Below are 22,821 nucleotides of genomic sequence, written 5' to 3'. Positions count from 1 at the left end.
GTACGTGTGTGACCAGGTCACTGTGTGGTTCTTGTGTACGTACGTGTCTGACCAGGTTACTGTGTGGTGCTTGTGTACGTACGTGTCTGACCAGGTTACTGTGTGGTGCTTGTGTACGTACATGTGTGACCAGGTCACTGTGTGGTGCTTGTGTACGTACATGTGTGACCAGGTCACTGTGTGGTTCTTGTGTACGTACGTGTCTGACCAGGTTACTGTGTGGTTCTTGTGTACGTACATGTGTGACCAGGTCACTGTGTGGTTCTTGTGTACGTACATGTGTGACCAGGTCACTGTGTGGTGCTTGTGTACGTACATGTGTGACCAGGTCACTGTGTGGTGCTTGTGTACGTACATGTGTGACCAGGTCACTGTGTGGTGCTTGTGTACGTACATGTGTGACCAGGTTACTGTGTGGTGCTTGTGTACGTACATGTGTGACCAGGTCACTGTGTGGTTCTTGTGTACGTACATGTGTGACCAGGTCACTGTGTGGTGCTTGTGTACGTACATGTGTGACCAGGTCACTGTGTGGTTCTTGTGTACCTACGTGTCTGACCAGGTTACTGTGTGGTGCTTGTGTACGTACATGTGTGAACAGGTCACTGTGTGGTGCTTGTGTACGTACATGTGTGACCAGGTCACTGTGTGGTTCTTGTGTACGTACGTGTCTGACCAGGTTACTGTGTGGTGCTTGTGTACGTACATGTGTGACCAGGTTACTGTGTGGTGCTTGTGTACGTACATGTGTGACCAGGTTACTGTGTGGTTCTTGTGTACGTACATGTGTGACCAGGTCACTGTGTGGTTCTTTTGTGCTTGTGAACAAGTATGAGCCAGTGACATCAGCGCTCTGGTGGTCAGACAATGAATCTTCATTAATACAACTTATTCCATCTGAAGTCGTGAAACAATACAATGAGGTCGATGGTAGATCATTTGTTTCTACTTTTTAACCAACATGTGAAGACTATGTTGTGTGAGATATGTTTGTTATGTGAAGACTATGTTGTGTGAGATATGTTTGTTATGTGAAGACTATGTTGTGTGAGATATGTTTGTTATGTGAAGACTATGTTGTGTGAGATATGTTTGTTATGTGAAGACTATGTTGTGTGAGATATGTTTGTTATGTGAAGACTATGTTGTGTGAGATATGTTTGTTATGTGAAGACTATGTTGTGTGAGATATGTTTGTTATGTGAAGACTATGTTGTGTGAGATATGTTTGTTATGTGAAGACTATGTTGTGTGAGATATGTTTGTTATGTGAAGACTATGTTGTGTGAGATATGTTTGTTATGTGAAGACTATGTTGTTTGAGATATGTTTGTTATGTGAAGACTATGTTGTGTGAGATATGTTTGTTATGTGAAGACTATGTTGTGTGAGATATGTTTGTTATGTGAAGACTATGTTGTGTGAGATATGTTTGTTATGTGAAGACTATGTTGTGTGAGATATGTTTGTTATGTGAAGACTATGTTGTGTGAGATATGTTTGTTATGTGAAGACTATGTTGTGTGAGATATGTTTGTTATGTGAAGACTATGTTGTGTGAGATATGTTTGTTATGTGAAGAGAAATTATCAAGTAATTACTTTTTGTCTGACAGGTTGGTGTCAGAGGCTGGAAACCTGCAGCAGGATGTTACTGAAGCTATGAACTACCATCTTGCCCACTCAACAACCCTGCTCGTACGAGACCCACATTCTAGGGTGAATATATTTTTCTGTTTTAGATTTGAGTCCTAAACTTAACAACAAACTTCTTCTGACATTCATGTATGTACCATTGTAGATATATCTCAATCTAAACTTCTCATTTCTCTACATTTCAAAAGATGTATTTCATAAGAGTATATCAGAAAGTATGTTATATAACTGAATATATTATGGAAAAAGAGAAATGTTTGTAAATATTCCTCCAGGTAGACATATGATCATTCAGCAGAGAACATGACTAACATTGATGAAGGTAGACTGTCTTCCATGTCATCTTCCAGCACCTGGCAACGCTCACATGTGCCACCTGCGACGTTTCTGATAACTTTGATCACAACTAAGATATTATGTACAACATTCAGTTAATTACATGAAGCACGTGACACTAGCAGAGCTGATTACGTGAAGCACGTGACACTGGCAGAACTGATTACATGAAGCACGTGACACTGGCAGAACTGATTACGTGAAGCACGTGACATTGGCAGAGCTGATTACATGAAGAAAGTGACATTGGCAGAACTGATTACGTGAAGCACGTGACATTGGCAGAAATGATTACATGAAGCACGTGACACTGGCAGAACTGATTACATGAAGCACGTGACACTGGCAGAACTGATTACATGAAGCACGTGACACTGGCAGAACTGATTACGTCAAGCACGTGACATTGGCAGAGCTGATTACATGAAGCACGTGACACTGGCAGAACTGATTACATGAAGCACGTGACATTGGCAGAACTGATTACATGAAGCACGTGACACTGGCAGAACTGATTACATGAAGCACGTGACACTGGCAGAACTGATTACGTGAAGCACGTAACACTGGCAGAACTGATTACATGAAGCACGTGACATTGGCAGAACTGATTACATGAAGCACGTGACATTGGCAGAACTGATTACATGAAGCACGTGACATTGGCAGAACTGATTACGTGAAGCACGTGACACTGGCAGAACTGATTACATGAAGCACGTGACACTGGCAGAACTGATTACGTGAAGCACGTAACACTGGCAAAACTGATTACATGAAGCACGTTACATAGGCAGAACTGATTACATGAAGCACGTGACATTGGCAGAACTGATTACATGAAGCACGTGACATTGGCAGAACTGATTACATGAAGCACGTGACACTGGCGGAACTGATTACGTGAAGCACGTGACATTGGCAGAACTGATTACATGAAGCACGTGACACTGGCAGAACTGATTACGTGAAGCACGTGACATTGGCAGAACTGATTACATGAAGCACGTGACACTGGCAGATCTGATTACATGAAGCACGTGACATTGGCAGCACTGATTACATGAAGCACGTGACACTGGCAGAACTGATTACGTGAAGCACGTAACACTGGCAGAACTGGTTACGTGAAGCACGTAACACTGGCAGAACTGATTACATGAAGCACGTGACATTGGCAGAACTGATTACATGAAGCACGTGACATTGGCAGAACTGATTACATGAAGCACGTGACATTGGCAGAACTGATTACGTGAAGCACGTGACACTGGCAGAACTGATTATATGAAGCACGTGACACTGGCAGAACTGATTACGTGAAGCACGTGACATTGGCAGAGCTGATTACATGAAGCACGTGACACTGGCAGAACTGATTACGTGAAGCACGTGACACTGGCAGAACTGATTACGTGAAGCACGTGACACTGGCAGAACTGATTACGTGAAGCACGTGACACTGGCAGAACTGATTACGTGAAGCACGTGACACTGGCAGAACTGATTACATGAAGCACGTTACATAGGCAGAACTGATTACATGAAGCACGTGACATTGGCAGAACTGATTACGTGAAGCACGTGACACTGGCAGAACTGATTACGTGAAGCACGTGACACTGGCAGAACTGATTACGTGAAGCACGTGACACTGGCAGAACTGATTACGTGAAGCACGTGACACTGGCAGAACTGATTACGTGAAGCACGTGACATTGGCAGAGCTGATTACATGAAGCACGTGACACTGGCAGAACTGATTACGTGAAGCACGTTACATAGGCAGAACTGATTACATGAAGCACGTAACACTGGCAGAACTGATTACGTGAAGCACGTGACACTGGCAGAACTGATTACGTGAAGCACGTGACATTGGCAGAACTGATTACGTGAAGCACGTGACACTAGCAGAACTGCTGAAGAAGTCAAAACAGACTTCACAGAGCAACACCAACCTCGTCACCGAGTCCTTTGCATGATGTTCCTAAGTTGGATGATCTACACACCTTTCCATGGTTTACCCCAGACGCTTCACATGCCCTGGCTCAATCCATTGGCAGCACGTCGACCCCTGTATACCACATCGTTCCAATTCACTCCAAGTTCCTGTATGTTCTGGCCCCGATCGATAAAAATCTTTTTCACTCCATCCTTCCACCTCCTATTTGGTCTCCCACTTCTCGTTCCCTCCACCTCTGACACATATATCCTCTTGGTCAATCTTTCCTCACTCATTCTCTCCATGTGACCAAACCATTTCAAAACACCCTCTTCTGCTCTCTCAACTACACTCTTTTATTACCACACATCTCTCTTACCCTTTCATTACTTACTCGATCAAACCACCTCACACCACATATTTTCCTCAAACATCTCATTTCAAACACATCCACCCTCATCCGTACAACCCCATGTATACACCATGCCTCGCAATCACATAACATTGTTGGAACCTCTATTCCTTCAAACAATCAAACAAACAAACAAAAAAAAGATCTTTGCTCTCTGAGATAACGTTCTCGCCTTCCACACATTCTTCAACGCTCCCAGAACTTTCGCCTCCTCACCCACCCTGTGACTCACTTCCGCTTCAATAGTTCCATCCACTGATAAGTAAACTCCAAGATGGCTAAAACACTTCACTTCATCCAATTTTTTCCATTCAAACTTACATCCCAATTAACTTGTCCCTCAACCCTACTGAACCTAGTAACCTTGCTTTTATTTACATTTACTCTTAACTTTTCCAGACTCAGTCATCAGCCTCTGCAGATTCTCACCCGAATCAACCACTACAACTGTATCATCGGCAAACAACAACTGACTAACTTCCCAGGCCCTCTCATCCACAGCAGACTGCATTCTCGCCCTCCTCTCCGAAACTCGCATTTACCTCCCTAACCACCCCATCCATAGACAAATTAAACACATATGGAGACATCACACAGCCCTGCCGTAAACCGACATTCACCGGGAACCAATCACTGTCCTCTCTTCCTACTCGTACACATGTTTTACATCCTTGAAAAAAAAAATTTCACTGCTTCTAGGAACTTACCTTCCACACCATTTTCTCTTAAAACCTTCCACAAAGCATCTCTAACAACTCTGTCATATGCCTTCCCCAGATCCAGAAGTGCTACATACAAATCCATCTGTTTATCTAAGTATTTCGCAAGTACATCCTCCAAAGCAAACACCCGATCCATACATCCTTTATACCGGATGCTTTATGGAAGGTCTTAGGAGTATATGGTATGGAGGTAAGTTGCTAAAAGCAGTGAAAAGTTTTTACCAAGAATGTAAGTCATGTGTATGAGTAAGAAAAGAGGAGAATGAGTGGTTCCCAGTGAATGTCTGTCTGCGGCAGGGATGTCTGATGTCCCCATGGTTGTTTCATCTTTTTATGGGTGGCGTTGTTAAGGAGGTAAATGCAAGAGTTTTGGAGAGAGGGCAAGTATGCAATCTGTTGGGGATGAGAGGACTTGGATAGTGAGTCAGTTGTTATTCGCCGATGATACAGCTTTGGTGGCTGATTCGAGTAAGAAACTGCAGAAGTAGGTGACTGAATTTGAAAAAGTGTGTGAAAGGAGAAAGTTGAGAGTAAATGTCAATAAGAGCAAGGTTATTAGGTTCAGTAGGGCTGAGAGACAAGTTAATTGGGAAGTAAGTTTAACTGGAGAAAAATTGGAGAAAAGGAAGTGTTTTGTATATCTGGAGTGGACTTAGCAGCGAATGGAACCATGGAAGCAAAAGTGAGTCACAGAGTGCGGAAGGGGGCGAAGGTTCTGGGAGGGATGAAGAATATGTGATAAGGAAGAAAGTTATCTCGGACAGTACTTCCAACAATGTTATATGGTTGCGAGGCAGGGGCTATATATAGGGTTGTACCCTTTCATTACTTACTCGATCAAACCACCTCACATCACATACTGTCCTCAAACATTTCATTTCCAACACATCCACCCTCCTCCGAACAACCCTATCTATACCCCATGCCTCGCAACCATATGGCATTGTTGGAACCACGATTCCTTCGAACATACCCATTTTTGCTCTCCGAGATAACGTTCTCGCCTTCCACTCATTCTTCAACTCTCCCGGGACTTCCACCCCTACCCCACCTTGTGACTCACTTCCGCTTAAATGGTTCCATTCGCTGCTACATCCACACCCAATTGACTTGTCCCTCAACCCTACTGTACCTAATAACCTTGCTCTTATTCACATTTCACACACTTTACCAAACTCAGTCAACAGCTTCTGTGGTTTCTCACCCGAATCAGTCAACAACTTCTGTAGTTTCTCACCCGAATCAGCAACCAGCGCTGTATAGTCAGCGCAAAACTGACACTTCCCAAGCCCTCTCATCAACAACAGACTGCATACTTGCCCCTCTCTCCAAAACTCTTGCATTCATCTCCCAAACAAACTCATCCATAAACAAATTAAACAACCATGGAGACATCATGCAACCTTAAAGCAAACCGACATTCACTGATAACAAATCACTTTTCTCTCTTCCTACTCGTACGCATGCCTTACATCCTCGATAAAAACTTTTCACTACTTCTAGCAACTTAACTCACAAACCATATACCCTTAGTACCATCCACAGAGCATCTCTATCAACTCTATCATATACCTTCTCAAGATCCATAATTGTTACGTACAAATCCATTTGTTTTTGTAAGTATTTTCACATACATTCTTCAAAGCAAACACTTGATCCACACATCCTCCACCACTTCTGAAACCACACTGCTCTTCCCCGATCTGATGCTCTGTTCATGCCTTCACTCTCTGAATCAATAAGCTCTCATGTAATTTCCCAGGAATACTCAACAAACTTATACATCTATAACTTGAGCACTCTCCTTTATCCCCTTTGCCTTTGTACAATGGCACTATGCATGCATTCCACCAATCCTCAGGCACTTCACCATGAACGATATGTACACTGAATATCCTCACCAACCAGTCAACAACCTTAGTCACCCCCTTATTCAATAAATTCTACTGCAATACCATCAAATTCCGAAGCCTTGCCGGCTTTCATCTTCCGCAAAGCTTTTACTACCTCTTCTCTGTTTACCAAACCATTCTCTCTGATCCTCTCTCTTCGCACACCAACTCGACCAAAACACCCTATGTCTGCCACTCTATCATCAAACACATTCAACAAACCTTCAAAATACTCACTCCATCTCCTTCTCACATTCCCACTGCTTGTTATTACTTCCCCATAAGCCCTGTCCACCGATGTTTTCATTTGTTCTCTTGTCTTACGTACTTTATTTTCTTCCTAAATAAAACATCTTTGTGTGGACGTGTATGTATATACATGTTTACGCCGGTGGGTTGGGCCATTCTTTCGTCTGTTTCCTTGCGCTACCTCGCTAACGCGGGACACAGCGACAAAGCAAAATGAATATAAATAGATGAATATATAAGGGGAGTGGGGGAGGAATGGGATGTATTTAGGGAGTCAGTGATGGATTGCGCAAAAGATGCTTGTGGCATGAGAAGAGTGGGAGGTGGGTTGATTAGAAAGGGTAGTGAGTGGTGGGATGAAGAAGTAAGAGTATTAGTGAAAGAGAAGAGAGAGGCATTTGGACGATTTTTGCAGGGAAAAAATGCAATTGAGTGGGAGATGTATAAAAGAAAGAGACAGGAGGTCAAGAGAAAGGTGCAAGAGGGAAAAAAAGGGCAAATGAGAGTTGGGGTGAGAGAGTGTCATTAAATTTTAGGGAAAATAAAAAGATGTTCTGGAAGGAGGTAAATAAAGTGCGTAAGACAAGGGAGCAAATGGGAACTTTAGTGAAGGGCGCAAATGGGGAGGTGATAACAAGTAGTGGTGATGTGAGAAGGAGATGGAGTGAGTATTTTGAAGGTTTGTTGAATGTGTCTGATGATAGAGTGGCAGATATAGGGTGTTTTGGTCGAGGTGGTGTGCAAAGTGAGAGGGTTAGGGAAAACGATTTGGTAAACAGAGAAGAGGTAGTGAAAGCTTTGCGGAAGATGAAAGCCGGCAAGGCAGCAGGTTTGGATGGTATTGCAGTGGAATTTATTAAAAAAGGGGGTGACTGTATTGTTGACTGGTTGGTAAGGTTATTTAATGTATGTATGACTCATGGTGAGGTGCCTGAGGATTGGAGGAATGCGTGCATAGTGCCATTGTACAAAGGAAAAGGGGATAAGAGTGAGTGCTCAAATTACAGAGGTATAAGTTTGTTGAGTATTCCTGGTAAATTGTATGGGAGGGTATTGATTGAGAGGGTGAAGGCATGTACAGAGCATCAGATTGGGGAAGAGCAGTGTGGTTTCAGAAGTGGTAGAGGATGTGTGGATCAGGTGTTTGCTTTGAAGAATGTATGTGAGAAATACTTAGAAAAGCAAATGGATTTGTATGTCGCATTTATGGATCTGGAGAAGGCATATGATAGAGTTGATAGAGATGCTCTGTGGAAGGTATTAAGAATATATGGTGTGGGAGGAAAGTTGTTAGAAGCAGTGAAAAGTTTTTATCGAGGATGTAAGGCATGTGTACGTGTAGGAAGAGAGGAAAGTGATTGGTTCTCAGTGAATGTAGGTTTGCGGCAGGGGTGTGTGATGTCTCCATGGTTGTTTAATTTGTTTATGGATGGGGTTGTTAGGGAGGTAAAGGCAAGAGTTTTGGAAAGAGGGGCAAGTATGAAGTCTGTTGGGGATGAGAGAGCTTGGGAAGTGAGTCAGTTGTTGTTCGCTGATGATACAGCGCTGGTGGCTGATTCATGTGAGAAACTGCAGAAGCTGGTGACGGAGTTTGATGAAGTGTGTGGAAGAAGAAAGTTAAGAGTAAATGTGAATAAGAGCAAGGTTATTAGGTACAGTAGGGTTGAGGGTCAAGTAAATTGGGAGGTGAGTTTGAATGGAGAAAAACTGGAGGAAGTGAAGTGTTTTAGATATCTGGGAGTGGATCTGGCAGCGGATGGAACCATGGAAGCAGAAGTGGACCATAGGGTGGGGGAGGGGGCGAAAATTCTGGGAGCCTTGAAGAATGTGTGGAAGTCGAGAACATTATCTCGGAAAGCAAAAATGGGTATGTTTGAAGGAATAGTGGTTCCAACAATGTTGTATGGTTGCGAGGCGTGGGCTATGGATAGAGTTGTGCGCAGGAGGATGGATGTGCTGGAAATGAGATGTTTGAGGACAATGTGTGGTGTGAGGTGGTTTGATCGAGTAAGTAACGTAAGGGTGAGAGAGATGTGTGGAAATAAAAAGAGCGTGGTTGAGAGAGCAGAAGAGGGTGTTTTGAAATGGTTTGGGCACATGGAGAGAATGAGTGAGGAAAGGTTGACCAAGAGGATATATGTGTCGGAGGTGGAGGGAACGAGGAGAAGAGGGAGACCAAATTGGAGGTGGAAAGATGGAGTGAAAAAGATTTTGTGTGATCGGGGCCTGAACTTGCAGGAGGGTGAAAGGAGGGCAAGGAATAGAGTGAATTGGAGCAATGTGGTATACCGGGGTTGACGTGCTGTCAGTGGATTGAATCAAGACATGTGAAGCGTCTGGGGTAAACCATGGAAAGCTGTGTAGGTATGTATATTTGCGTGTGTGGACGTATGTATATACATGTGTATGGGGGTGGGTTGGGCCATTTCTTTCGTCTGTTTCCTTGCGCTACCTCGCAAACGCGGGAGACAGCGACAAAGTATAAAAAAAAAAAAAAAAAAGAATATATATATATATATATATATATTGTTGTTCACTGATGATACAGCGCTGGTGGCTGATTCATGTGAGAAACTGCAGAAGCTGGTGACTGAGTTTGGTAAAGTGTGTGAAAGAAGAAAGTTAAGAGTAAATGTGAATAAGAGCAAGGTTATTAGGTACAGTAGGGTTGAGGTTCAAGTCAATTGGGAGGTGAGTTTGAATGGAGAAAAACTGGAGGAAGTGAAGTGTTTTAGATATCTGGGAGTGGATCTGGCAGCGGATGGAACCATGGAAGCGGAAGTGGATCATAGGGTGGGGGAGGGGGCGAAAATTCTGGGAGCCTTGAAGAATGTGTGGAAGTCGAGAACATTATCTCGGAAAGCAAAAATGGGTATGTTTGAAGGAATAGTGGTTCCAACAATGTTGTATGGTTGCGAGGCGTGGGCTATGGATAGAGTTGTGCGCAGGAGGATGGATGTGCTGGAAATGAGATGTTTGAGGACAATGTGTGGTGTGAGCTGGTTTGATCGAGTAAGTAACGTAAGGGTAAGAGAGATGTGTGGAAATAAAAAGAGCGTGGTTGAGAGAGCAGAAGAGGGTGTTTTGAAATGGTTTGGGCACATGGAGAGAATGAGTGAGGAAAGATTGACCAAGAGGATATATGTGTCGGAGGTGGAGGGAACGAGGAGAAGAGGGAGACCAAATTGGAGGTGGAAAGATGGAGTGAAAAAGATTTTGTGTGATCGGGGCCTGAACATGCAGGAGGGTAAAAGGAGGGCAAGGAATAGAGTGAATTGGGGCGATGTGGTATACCGGGGTTGACGTGCTGTCAGTGGATTGAATCGGGGCATGTGAAGCGTCTGGGGTAAACCATGGAAAGCTGTGTAGGTATGTATATTTGCGTGTGTGGACGTATGTATATACATGTGTATGGGGGTGGGTTGGGCCATTTTCTTTCGTCTGTTTCCTTGCGCTACCTCGCAAACGCGGGAGACAGCGACAAAGCAAAAAAAAAAAAAAAAAATATATATATATATATATATATATATATATATATATATATATATATATATATATATATATATATATATATATATATATAATATATATATATATATATATATATATATATATATATATATATATATATATATATATATATATATATATATATATTTATTTATTCATTTTGCTTTGTCGCTGTCTCCCGCCTCAGCGAGGTAGCGCAAGGAAACAGACGAAAGAATGGCCCAACCCGCCCACATACACATGTATATACATACACGTCCACACACGCAAATATACATACCTGTACATTTCAATGTACACATATATATACACACACAGACATATACATATATACACATGTACGTAATTCATACTGTCTGCCTTTATTCGTTCCCATCGCCACCTCGCCACACATGGAATAACAACACCCTCCCCCCTCATGTGTGCGAGGTAGCGCTAGGAAAAGACACCAAAGACCCCATTCCTTCACACTCAGTCTCTAGCTGTCATGTAATAATGCACCGAAACCACAGCTCCCTTTCCACATCCAGGCCCCACACACTTTCCATGGTTTACCCCAGACGCTTCACATGCCCTGGTTCAATCCATTGACAGCACGTCGACCCCGGTATACCACATCGTTCCAGTTCACTTTATTCCTTGCACGCCTTTCACCCTCCTGCATGTTCAGGCCCCGATCACTCAAAATCTTTTTCACTCCATCTTTCCACCTCCAATTTGGTCTCCCACTTCTCCTCGTTCCCTCCACCTCTGACACATTTATCCTCTTGGTCAATCTTTCCTCACTCATTCTCTCCATGTGACCAAACCATTTCAAAACACTCTTTTCTGCTCTCTCAACCACACTCATTTTATTTCCACACATCTCTCTTACCCTTACATTACTTACTCGATCAAACCACCTCACACCACATATTGTCCTCAAACATCTCATTTCCAGCACATCCATCCTCCTGCGCACAACTCTATCCATAGCCCACGCCTCGCAACCATACAACATTGTTGGGACCACTATTCCTTCAAACATACCCATTTTTGCTTTCCGAGATAATTCTCTCGACTTCCAAACATTCTTCAAGGCTTCCAGAATTTTCGCCCCCTCCCCCACCCTATGATTCACTTCCGCTTCCATGGTTCCATCCGCTGCCAGATCCACTCCCAGATATCTAAAACACTTTACTTCCTCCAGTTTTTCTCCATTCAGACTTGCCTCCCATTTGACTTGACCCTCAACCCTGCTGTACCTAATAACCTTGCTCTTATTCACATTCACTCTTAACTTTCTTCTTTCACACACTTTACCAAATTCAGTCACCAGCTTCTGCAGTTTCTCACATGAATCAGCCACCAGCGCTGTATCATCAGCGAACAACAACTGACTCACTTCCCAAGCTCTCATCCACAACAGACTGCATACTTGCCCCTATTTCCAAGACTCTTGCATTCACCTCCCTAACAACCTCATCCATAAACAAATTAAACAACCATGGAGACATCACACACCCCTGCCGCAAATCTACATTCACTGAGAACCAATCACTTTCCTCTCTTCCTACACGTACACAGGCCTTACATCCTCGATAAAAACTTTTCACTGCTTCTAACAACTTGCCTCCCACACCATATATTCTTAATACCTTCCACAGAGCATCTCTATCAACTCTATCATATTCCTTCTCCAGATCCATAAATGCAACATACAAATCCATTTGTTTTTCTAAGTATTTCTCACATACATTCTTCAAAGCAAACACCTGATCCACACATCCTCTACCACTTCTTAAACCACACTGCTCTTCCCCAATCTGATGCTCTGTACATGCCTTCACCCTCTCAGTCAATACCCTCCCATATAATTTACCAGGAATACTCAACAAACTTATACCTCCGTAATTTGAGCACTCACTCTTATCCCCTTTGCCTTTGTACAATGGCACTATGCAAGCATTCCGCCAATCCTCAGGCACCTCACCATGAATCATACATACATTAAATAACCTTACCAACTAGTCAACAATACAGTCACCCCCTTTTTTAATAGATTCCACTGCAATACCATCCAAACCTGCTGCCTTGCCGGCTTTCATCTTCCGTAAAGCTTGTACTTTAAATTTCTAAAAGGGGAAACAGAAGAAGGAGTTCTCATCCTCCTCGAAGGCTCAGATTGGGATGTCTAAATGTGTGTGGATGTAACCAGGATGAGAAAAAAGGAGAGATAGGTAGTATGTTTGAGGAAAGGAACCTGGACGTTTTGGCTCTGAGTGAAACGAAGCTCAAGGGTAAAGGGGAAGAGTGGTTTGGGAATGTCTTGGGAGTAAAGTCAGGGATTAGTGAGAGGACAAGAGCAAGGGATGGAGTAGCACTACTCCTGAATCAGGAGTTGTGGGAGTATGTGATAGAGTGTAAGAAAGTAAATTCTAGATTGATATGGGTAAAACTGAAAGTTGATGGAGAATGATGGGTGATTATTGGTGCATATGCACCTGGGCATGAGAAGAAAGATCATGAGAGGCAAGTGTTTTGGGAGCAGCTGAATGAGTGTGTTAGTGGTTTTGATGCACAAGACCGGGTTATAGTTATGGGTGATTTGAATGCAAAGGTGAGTAATGTGGCAATTGAGGGAATAATTGGTATACATGGAGTGTTCAGTGTTGTAAATGGAAATGGTGAAGAGCTTGTAGATTTATGTGCTGAAAAAGGACTGGTGATTGGGAATACCGGGTTAAAAAGCGAGATATACATAAGTATACGTATGTAAGTAGGGGAGATGGCCAGAGAGAGTTATTGGATTACGTGCTAATTGATAGACGCACGAATGAGAGACTTTTGGATGTTAATGTGCTGAGAGGTGCAACTGGAGGGATGTCTGATCATTATCTTGTGGAGGCGAAGGTGAAGATTTGTGGGGGTTTTCAGAAAAGAAGAGAGAATCTTGGGGTGAAGAGAGTGGTGAGAGTAAGTGAGCTTGGGAAGGAGACCTGTGTGGGGAAGTACCAGGAGAGACTGAGTCCAGAATGAAAAAAGGTGAGAACAAAGGAGTTAAGGGGAGTGGGGGAGGAATGGGATGTATTTAGGGAAGCAGTGATGGATTGCGCAAAAGATGCTTGTGGCATGAGAAGAGTGGGAGGTGGGTTGATTAGAAGGGGTAATGAGTGGTGGAATGAAGAAGTAAGATTATTAGCGAAAGAGAACAGAGAGGCATTTTGACGATTTTTGCAGGGAAAAAATGCAATTGAGTGGGAGAGGTATAAAAGAAATAGGCAGAAGGTCAAGAGAAAGGTTCAAGAGGTTAAAAAGAGGGCAAATGAAAGTTGGGGTGAGAGAGTATGATTAGATTTTTGGGAGAATAAAAAGATGATTTGGAAGGAGGTAAACAATGTCTGTAAGACAAGGGAATCAGTGGGAACTTCAGTGAAGGGGGCTAATGGGGAGGTGATAACAAGTAGTGGTGATGTGACAAGGATCTGGAGTGAGTATTTTGAAGGTTTGTCAAATGTGTTTGATAATAGAGTGGGAAATATAGGGTGTTTTGGTCGAGGTGGTGTGCAAAGTGAGAGGGTTAGGCAGAATGATTTGGTAAACAGAGAAGAGGTAATAAAAGCTGTGCGGAAGATGAAACCGGCAAGGCAGCGGGTTTGGATGGCATTGCAGTGGAATTTATCAAAAAAGGGGGTGACTGTATTGTTGACTGGTTGGTAAGGTTATTTAATGTATGTATGACTCATGGTGAGGTGCCTGAGGATTGCCGGAATGCTTGCATAGTGTCATTATACAAAGGCAAAGAGGATAAAGGTGAGTGCTCAAATTACAGAGGTATAAGTTTGTTGAGTATTCCTGGGAAATTATATGGGGGGGTATTGATTGAGAGGGTAAAGGCATGTACAGAGCATCAGATTGGGAAGAGCAGTGTGGTTTAAGAAATGGTAGAGGATGTGTGGATCAGGTGTTTGCTTTGAAGAATGTATGTGAGAAATAATTAGAAAAGCAAATGTATTTGTATGTAGCATTTATTGATATGGAGAAGGCTTTTGGTAGAGTTGATAGAGATGCTCTGTGGAAGGTATTAAGAATATATGGTGTGGGAGGCAATTTGTTAGATGCAGTGAAAAGTTTTTATCGAGGATGTAAGGCATGTGTACGTGTAAGAAGAGAGGAAAGTGATTGGTTCTCAGTGAATGTAGGTTTGCGTCAGGGGTGTGTGATGTCTCTATGGTTGTTTAATTTGTTTGTGGATGGGGTTGTTAGGGAGGTGAATGCAAGAGTCTTGGAAATAGGGGCAAGTATGAAGTCTGTTGTGGATGAGAGAGCTTGGGAAGTGAATCAGTTCTTCTTCGCTGATGATACAGCGCTGGTGGCTGATTCATGTGAGAAACTGCAGAAGCTGGTGACTCAGTTTGGTGAAGTGTGTGAAAGAAGAAAACTGAGAGTAAGTGTGAATAAGAGCAAGGTTATTACGTACAGTAGGGTTTAGGGACAAGTCAATTGGGAGGTAAGTTTGAATGGAGAAAAACTAGAGGAAGTGAAGTGTTTTAGATATCTGGGAGTGGATTTGGCAGCGGATGGAACCATGGAAGCGGAAGTGAATCATAGGGTGGTGGAGGGGGCGAAAGTTCTGGGAGCGGTGAAGAATGTGTGGAAGTCGAGATCATTATCTCGGAAAGCAAAATTGGGTATGTTTGAAGGAATAGTGGTCCCAACGATGTTATATGGTTGCGAGGCGTGGGCTATAGATAGAGTTGTGCGGAGGAGGGTGGATGTGCTGGAAATGAGATATTTGAGGACAATTATGTGGTGTGAGGTGGTTTGATCCAGTAAGTAATAATAGGATAAGAGAGATGTGTGGTAATAAAAAGAGTGGGGTTCAGAGAGCAGATGAGGGTGTTTTGAAATGGTTTGGTCTCATGGAGAGAATGAGTGAGGGAAGATTAACCAAGAGGATACATGTGTCAGAGGGGGAGGGAATGAGAAGTGGGAGACCAAATTGGAGGTGGAAAGATGGAGTGAAAAAGATTTTGAGTGATCGGGGCCTGAACATGCAGGGAGGTGAAAGGCGTACAAGGAATAGAGTGAACTGGAACGATGTGGTATACCGGGGTCGACGTGCTGTCAATGGATTGAACCAGGGCATGTGAAGCGTCTGGGGTAAACCATGGAAAGTTCTGTGGGGCCTGAATGTGGAAAGGGAGCTGTAGTTTCGGTACATTATTACATGACAGCTAGAGACTGAGTGTGAAGGAATGTGGCCTTTGTTGTCTTTTCCTAGCGCTTCCTCGTACATATAAGAGGGGAGGGGGTTGTTATTTCATGTGTGGCGGGGTGGCGATGGGAATGAATAAAGGCAGCCACTATGAATTATGTACATGTGTATTTATGTATATGTCTGTGTGTGTATATATATATGTATACGTTGAGATGTATAGGTATGTATATTTGCGTGTGTGGACGTGTATGTATATACATGTGTATGTGGGTGGGTTGGGCCATTTCTTTCGTCTGTTTCCTTGTTTGTTTGTTTTTAATTTTCCAAAAGAAGGAACAGAGAAGGGGGCTGGTTGAGGATGTTTCCTCAGAGGCCCAGTCCTCTGATCTTAACGCTACCTCGCTGACGCGGGAAATGGCGAATAGTATGAAAGAAAGATATATATATATATATATATATATATATATATATATATATATATATATATATATATATATATATATATTTTTTTTTTTTTCTTTGTCGCTGTCTCCCGCGTTTGCGAGGTAGCGCAAGGAAACAGACAAAAGAAATGGCCCAACCCACCCCCATACACATGTATATACATACGTCCACACACGCAAATATACATACCTACACAGCTTTCCATGGTTTACCCCAGACGCTTCACATGCCCTGATTCAATCCACTGACAGCACGTCAACCCCGGTATACCACATCGATCCAATTCACTCTATTCCTTGCCCTCCTTTCACCCTCCTGCATGTTCAGGCCCCGATCACACAAAATCTTTTTCACTCCATCTTTCCACCTCCAATTTGGTCTCCCACTTCTCGTCGTTCCCTCCACCTCCGACACATATATCCTCTTGGTCAATCTTTCCTCACTCATTCTCTCCATGTGCCCAAACCATTTCAAAACACCCTCTTCTGCTCTCTCAACCACGCTCTTTTTATTTCCACACATCTCTCTTACCCTTACGTTACTTACTCGATCAAACCACCTCACACCACACATTGTCCTTAAACATCTCATTTCCAGCACACCCATCCTCCTGCGCACAACTCTATCCATAGCCCACGCCTCGCAACCATACAACATTGTTGGAACCACTATTCCTTCAAACATACCCATTTTTGCTCTCCGAGATAATGTTCTCGACTTCCACACATTCTTCAAGGCTCCCAGGATTTTCGCCCCCTCCCCCACCCTATGATTCACTTCCGCTTCCATGGTTCCATCCGCTGCCAGATCCACTCCCAGATACCTAAAACACTTTACTTCCTCCAGTTTTTCTCCATTCAAACTTACCTCCCAATTGACTTAACCCTGAACCCTACTGTACCTAATAACCTTGCTCTTATTCACATTTACTCTTAACTTTCTTTCACACACTTTACCAAACTCAGTCACCAGCTTCTGCAGTTTCTCACATGAATCAGCCACCAGCGCTGTATCATCAGCGAACAACAATTGACTCACTTCCCAAGCTCTCTCATCCACAACAAACTTCATACTTGGCCCTCTTTCCAAAACTCTTGCATTCACCTCCCTAACAACCTCATCCATAAACAAATTAAACAACCACGGGCACATCACACACCCCTGCCGCAAACCTACATTCACTGAGAACCAATCACTTTCCTCTCTTCCTACACGTATACATGCCTTACATCCTCGATATAAACTTTTTACTGCTTCTAACAACTTTCCTCCCACACCATATATTCTTAATACCTTCCACAGAGCATCTCTATCAACTCTATCATATGCCTTCTCCAGATCCATAAATGCTACATGCAAATCCATTTGTTTTTCTAAGTATTTCTCACTTCCCACGTATTCCCTGCGTGTCGTAGAAGGCGACTAAAAGGGGAGGGAGCGGGTGGCTGGAAATCCTCCCCTCTCGTTTTTTTTTTTGATTTTCCAAAAGAAGGAACAGAGAAGGGGGCCAGGTGAGGATTTTCCCTCTAAGGCCCAGTCCTCTGTTCTTAACGCTACCTCGCAAACGCGGGAAATGGCGAATAGTATGAAAAAAAAAAAAAAAAAAAAAAATTCTTCAAAGCAAACACCTGATCCACACATCCTCTACCACTTCTGAAATCACACTGCTCTTCCCCAATCTGATGCTCTGTACATGCCTTCACCCTCTCAATCAATACCCTCCCATATAGTTCACCAGGAATACTCAACAAACTTATACCTCTATAATTTGAGCAGTCACTCTTATCCCCCCCTGCCTTTGTACAATGGCACTATGCACGCATTCCGCCAATCCTCAGGCACCTCACCATGAGTCATACATACATTAAAAATAACCTTACCAACCAGTCAACAATACAGTCACCCCCTTTTCTGATAGATTCCACTGCAATACCATTCATATATACCAAATATATATATATATATATATATATATATATATATATATATATATATATATATATATATATATATATATATATATATATATATATATATATGTCTGTTGTGGATGAGAGAGCTTGGGAAGTGAATCAGTTGTTGTTCGCTGATGATACAGCGCTGGTGGCTGATTCGTGTGAGAAACTGCAGAAGCTGGTGACTGAGTTTGGTAAAGTGTGTGAAAAAAGAAAGCTGAGAGTAAATGTGACTAAGAGCAAGGTTATTACGTACAGTAGGGTTGAGGGACAAGTCAATTGGGAGGTAAGTTTGAATGGAGAAAAACTGGAAGAAGTGAAGTGTTTTAGATATCTGGGAGTGGCTTTGGCAACAGATGGTACCATGGGAGCGGAAGTGAATCATAGGGTGGTAGATGGGGCGAAAGTTTTGGGAGCGTTGAAGAATGTGTGGAAGTCGAGAACATTATCGCGGAAAGCAAAAATGGGTATATTTGAATGAATAGTGGTGCCAACAATGTTATATGGTTGCGAGGCGTGGGCTATGGATAGAGTTGAGCGTAGGAGGGTGTATGTGCTGGAAATGAGATGGTGTGAGGTGGTTTGATCGAGTAAGTAATCATAGGGTAAGAGAGATGTATGGTAATAAAAAGAGTGTGGTTGAGAAAGCAGAAGAGGGTGTTTTGAAATGTTTGGTCATATGAAGAGAATGAGTGAGGAAAGATTGACCAAGAGGATATATGTGTTAGAGGTGGATGGAAGCAGGAGAAGTGGGAGACCAAATTGGAGGTGGAAAGATGGAGTGAAAAAGATTTTGAGTGATCGGGGCCTGAACATGCAGGAGGGTGAAAGGCGTGCAAGGAATATAGTGAATTGGAACGATGTGGTATACCGGGGTCGACATGCTGTCAATAGATTGAACCAGGGCATGGGAAGTGTCTGGGGTAAACCATGGAAAGTTCTGTGGGGCCTGGATGTCGAAAGGGAGCTGTGGTTTCGGTGCATTATTACATGACAACTAAAGACTGAGTGTGAACGAATGTAGGCTTTGTTGTCTTTTCCTAGCGCTACCTTGCACACATGAGGGGGGAAGGGAGTTGTTATTTCATGTGTGGCGGGGTTGCGATGGGAATGAATAAAGGCAGACAGTATGAATTATGTACATGTGTATATATGTATATTTCTGTGTGTGTATATATATGTATACATTGAGATGTATAGGTATGTATAATTGCGTGTGTGGACGTGTATGTATGTACATGTGTATGTGGGTGAGTTGGGCCATTCTTTCGTCTGTTTCCTTTGTCGCTGTCTCCCGCGCAGCGACAAAGGAAAATAGATATAAATAAATGAATAAATATATATATATATATATATATATATATATATATATATATATATATATATATATATATATATATATATATATATATATTTTTTTTTTTTTTTTTTTTTTCTTTTCTTTTTTATACTTTGTCGCTGTCTCCCGCGTTTGCGAGGTAGCGCAAGGAAACAGACGAAAGAAATGGCCCAACCCCCCCCCCATACACATGTACATACACACGTCCACACACGCAAATATACATACCTACACAGCTTTCCATGGTTTACCCCAGACGCTTCACATGCCTTGATTCAATCCACTGACAGCACGTCAACCCCTGTATACCACATCGCTCCAATTCACTCTATTCCTTGCCCTCCTTTCACCCTCCTGCATGTTCAGGCCCCGATCACACAAAATCTTTTTCACTCCATCTTTCCACCTCCAATTTGGTCTCCCTCTTCTCCTCGTTCCCTCCACCTCCGACACATATATCCTCTTGGTCAATCTTTCCTCACTCATTCTCTCCATGTGCCCAAACCATTTCAAAACACCCTCTTCTGCTCTCTCAAAAACGCTCTTTTTATTTCCACACATCTCTCTTACCCTTACGTTACTTACTCGATCAAACCACCTCACACCACACATTTTCCTCAAACATCTCATTTCCAGCACATCCATCCTCCTGCGCACATCTCTATCCATAGCCCACGCCTCGCAACCATACAACATTGTTGGAACCACTATTCCTTCAAACATACCCATTTTTGCTTTCCGAGATAAAGTTCTCGACTTCCACACATTTTTCAAGGCTCCCAAAATTTTCGCCCCCTCCCCCACCCTATGATCCACTTCCGCTTCCATGGTTCCATCCGCTGACAGATCCACTCCCAGATATCTAAAACACTTCACTTCCTCCAGTTTTTCTCCATTCAAACTCACCTCCCAATTGACTTGACCCTCACCCCTACTGTACCTAATAACCTTGCTCTTATTCACATTTACTCTTAACTTTCTTCTTCCACACACTTTACCAAACTCAGTCACCAGCTTCTGCAGTTTCTCACATGAATCAGCCACCAGCGCTGTATCATCAGCGAACAACAACTGACTCACTTCCCAAGCTCTCTCATCCCCAACTGACTTCATACTTGCCCCTCTTTCCAGGACTCTTGCATTTACCTCCCTAACAACCCCATCCATAAACAAATTAAACAACCATGGAGACATCACACACCCCTGCCGCAAACCTACATTCACTGAGAACCAATCACTTTCCTCTCATCCTACACGTACACATGCCTTACATCCTCGATAAAAACTTTTCACTGCTTCTAACAACTTGCCTCCCACACCATATATTCTTAATACCTTCCACAGAGCATCTCTATCAACTCTATCATATGCCTTCTCCAGATCCATAAATGCTACATACAAATCCATTTGCTTTTCTAAGTATTTCTTACATACATTCTTCAAAGCAAACACCTGATCCACACATCCTCTACCACTTCTGAAACCGCACTGCTCTTCCCCAATCTGATGCTCTGTACATGCCTTCACCCTCTCAATCAATACCCTCCCATATAATTTACCAGTAATACTCAACAAACTTATACCTCTGTAATTTGAGCACTCACTCTTATCCCCTTTGCCTTTGTACAATGGCACTATGCACGCATTCCGCCAATCCTCAGGCACCTCACCATGAGTCATACATACATTAAATAACCTTACCAACCAGTCAGCAATACAGTCACCCCCTTTTTTAATAAATTCCACTGCAATACCATCCAAACCTGCTGCCTTGCCGGCTTTCATCTTCCGCAAAGCTTTTACTACCTCTTCTCTGTTTACCAAATCATTTTCCCTAACCCTCTCACTTTGCACACCACTTCGACCAAAACACCCTATATCTGCCACTCTGTCATCAGACACATTCAACAAACCTTCAAAATACTCATTCCATCTCCTTCTCACATCACCGCTACTTGTTTATCACCTCCCCATTTACGCCCTTCACTGAAGTTCCCATTTGCTCCCTTGTCTTACGCACCCTATTTACCTCCTTCCAGAACATCTTTTTATTCTCCCTAAAATTTACTGATAGTCTCTCACCCCAACTCTCATTTGCCCTTTTTTTCACCTCTTGCACCTTTCTCTTGACCTCCTGTCTCTTTCTTTTATACTTCTCCCACTCAATTGCATTTTTTCCCTGCAAAAATCGTCCAAATGCCTCTCTCTTCTCTTTCACTAATACTCTTACTTCTTCATCCCACCACTCACTACCCTTTCTAAACAGCCCACCTCCCACTCTTCTCATGCCACAAGCATCTTTTGCGCAATCCATCACTGATTCCCTAAATACATCCCATTCCTTCCCCACTCCCCTTACTTCCATTGTTCTCACCTTTTTCCATTCTGTACACAGTCTCTCCTGGTACTTCCCCACACAGGTCTCCTTCCCAAGCTCACTTACTCTCACCACCTTCTTCACCCCAACATTCACTCCTCTTTTCTGAAAACCCATACTAATCTTCACCTTAGCCTCCACAAGATAATGATCAGACATCCCTCCAGTTGCACCCCTCAGCACATTAACATCCAAAAGTCTCTCTTTCGCACGCCTGTCAATTAACACGTAATCCAATAACGCTCTCTGGCCATCTCTCCTACTTACAAAAGTATACTTATGTATATCTCGCTTTTTAAACCAGGTATTCCCAATCATCAGTCCTTTTTCAGCACATAAATCTACAAGCTCTTCACCATTTCCATTTACAACACTGAACACCCCATGCATGCCAATTAATCCCTCAACTGCCACATTACTCACCTTTGCATTCAAATCACCCATCACTATAACCCGGTCTCGTGCATCAAAACCGCTAACACACTCATTCAGCTGCTCCCTGGGGATAGGGGATAGGGGAGAAAGAATACTTCCCACGTATTCCCTGCGTGTCGTAGAAGGCGACTAAAAGGGAAGGGAGCGGGGGGCTGGAAATCCTCCCCTCTCATTTTTTTATTTTAATTTCCCAAAAGAAGGAACAGAGAAGGGGGCCAGGTGAGGGTAGTCCCTCAAAGGCCCAGTCCTCTGTTCTTAACGCTACCTCGCTATCGCGGGAAATGGCGAATAGTATGAAAAAGAAGTATCAGGAGAGACTGTGTACAGAATGGAAAAAGGTGAGAACAATG

General features: G+C 43.0%; 1 protein-coding gene across 1 annotated transcript in view; it reads left to right on the top strand.

The window, feature by feature from the left end:
• Nucleotides 1-22,821, top strand: part of LOC139760210 (uncharacterized) — a 554,062-nt gene that overhangs the window by 199,353 nt on the left and 331,888 nt on the right. Inside the window, exon 8 of the mRNA XM_071683144.1 lies at nucleotides 1,616-1,718. Coding sequence (XP_071539245.1) covers nucleotides 1,616-1,718 — 103 coding nt within the window. The remainder of the gene's footprint in view (nucleotides 1-1,615; nucleotides 1,719-22,821) is intronic.

This window comes from Panulirus ornatus, chromosome 35 (genome assembly GCF_036320965.1).
Source record: "Panulirus ornatus isolate Po-2019 chromosome 35, ASM3632096v1, whole genome shotgun sequence".
Lineage (NCBI taxonomy): Eukaryota > Metazoa > Arthropoda > Malacostraca > Decapoda > Palinuridae > Panulirus > Panulirus ornatus.
The sequence above is the reverse complement of the archived record's forward strand: the minus strand, read 5'-3'. Positions and strand labels throughout refer to the sequence as shown.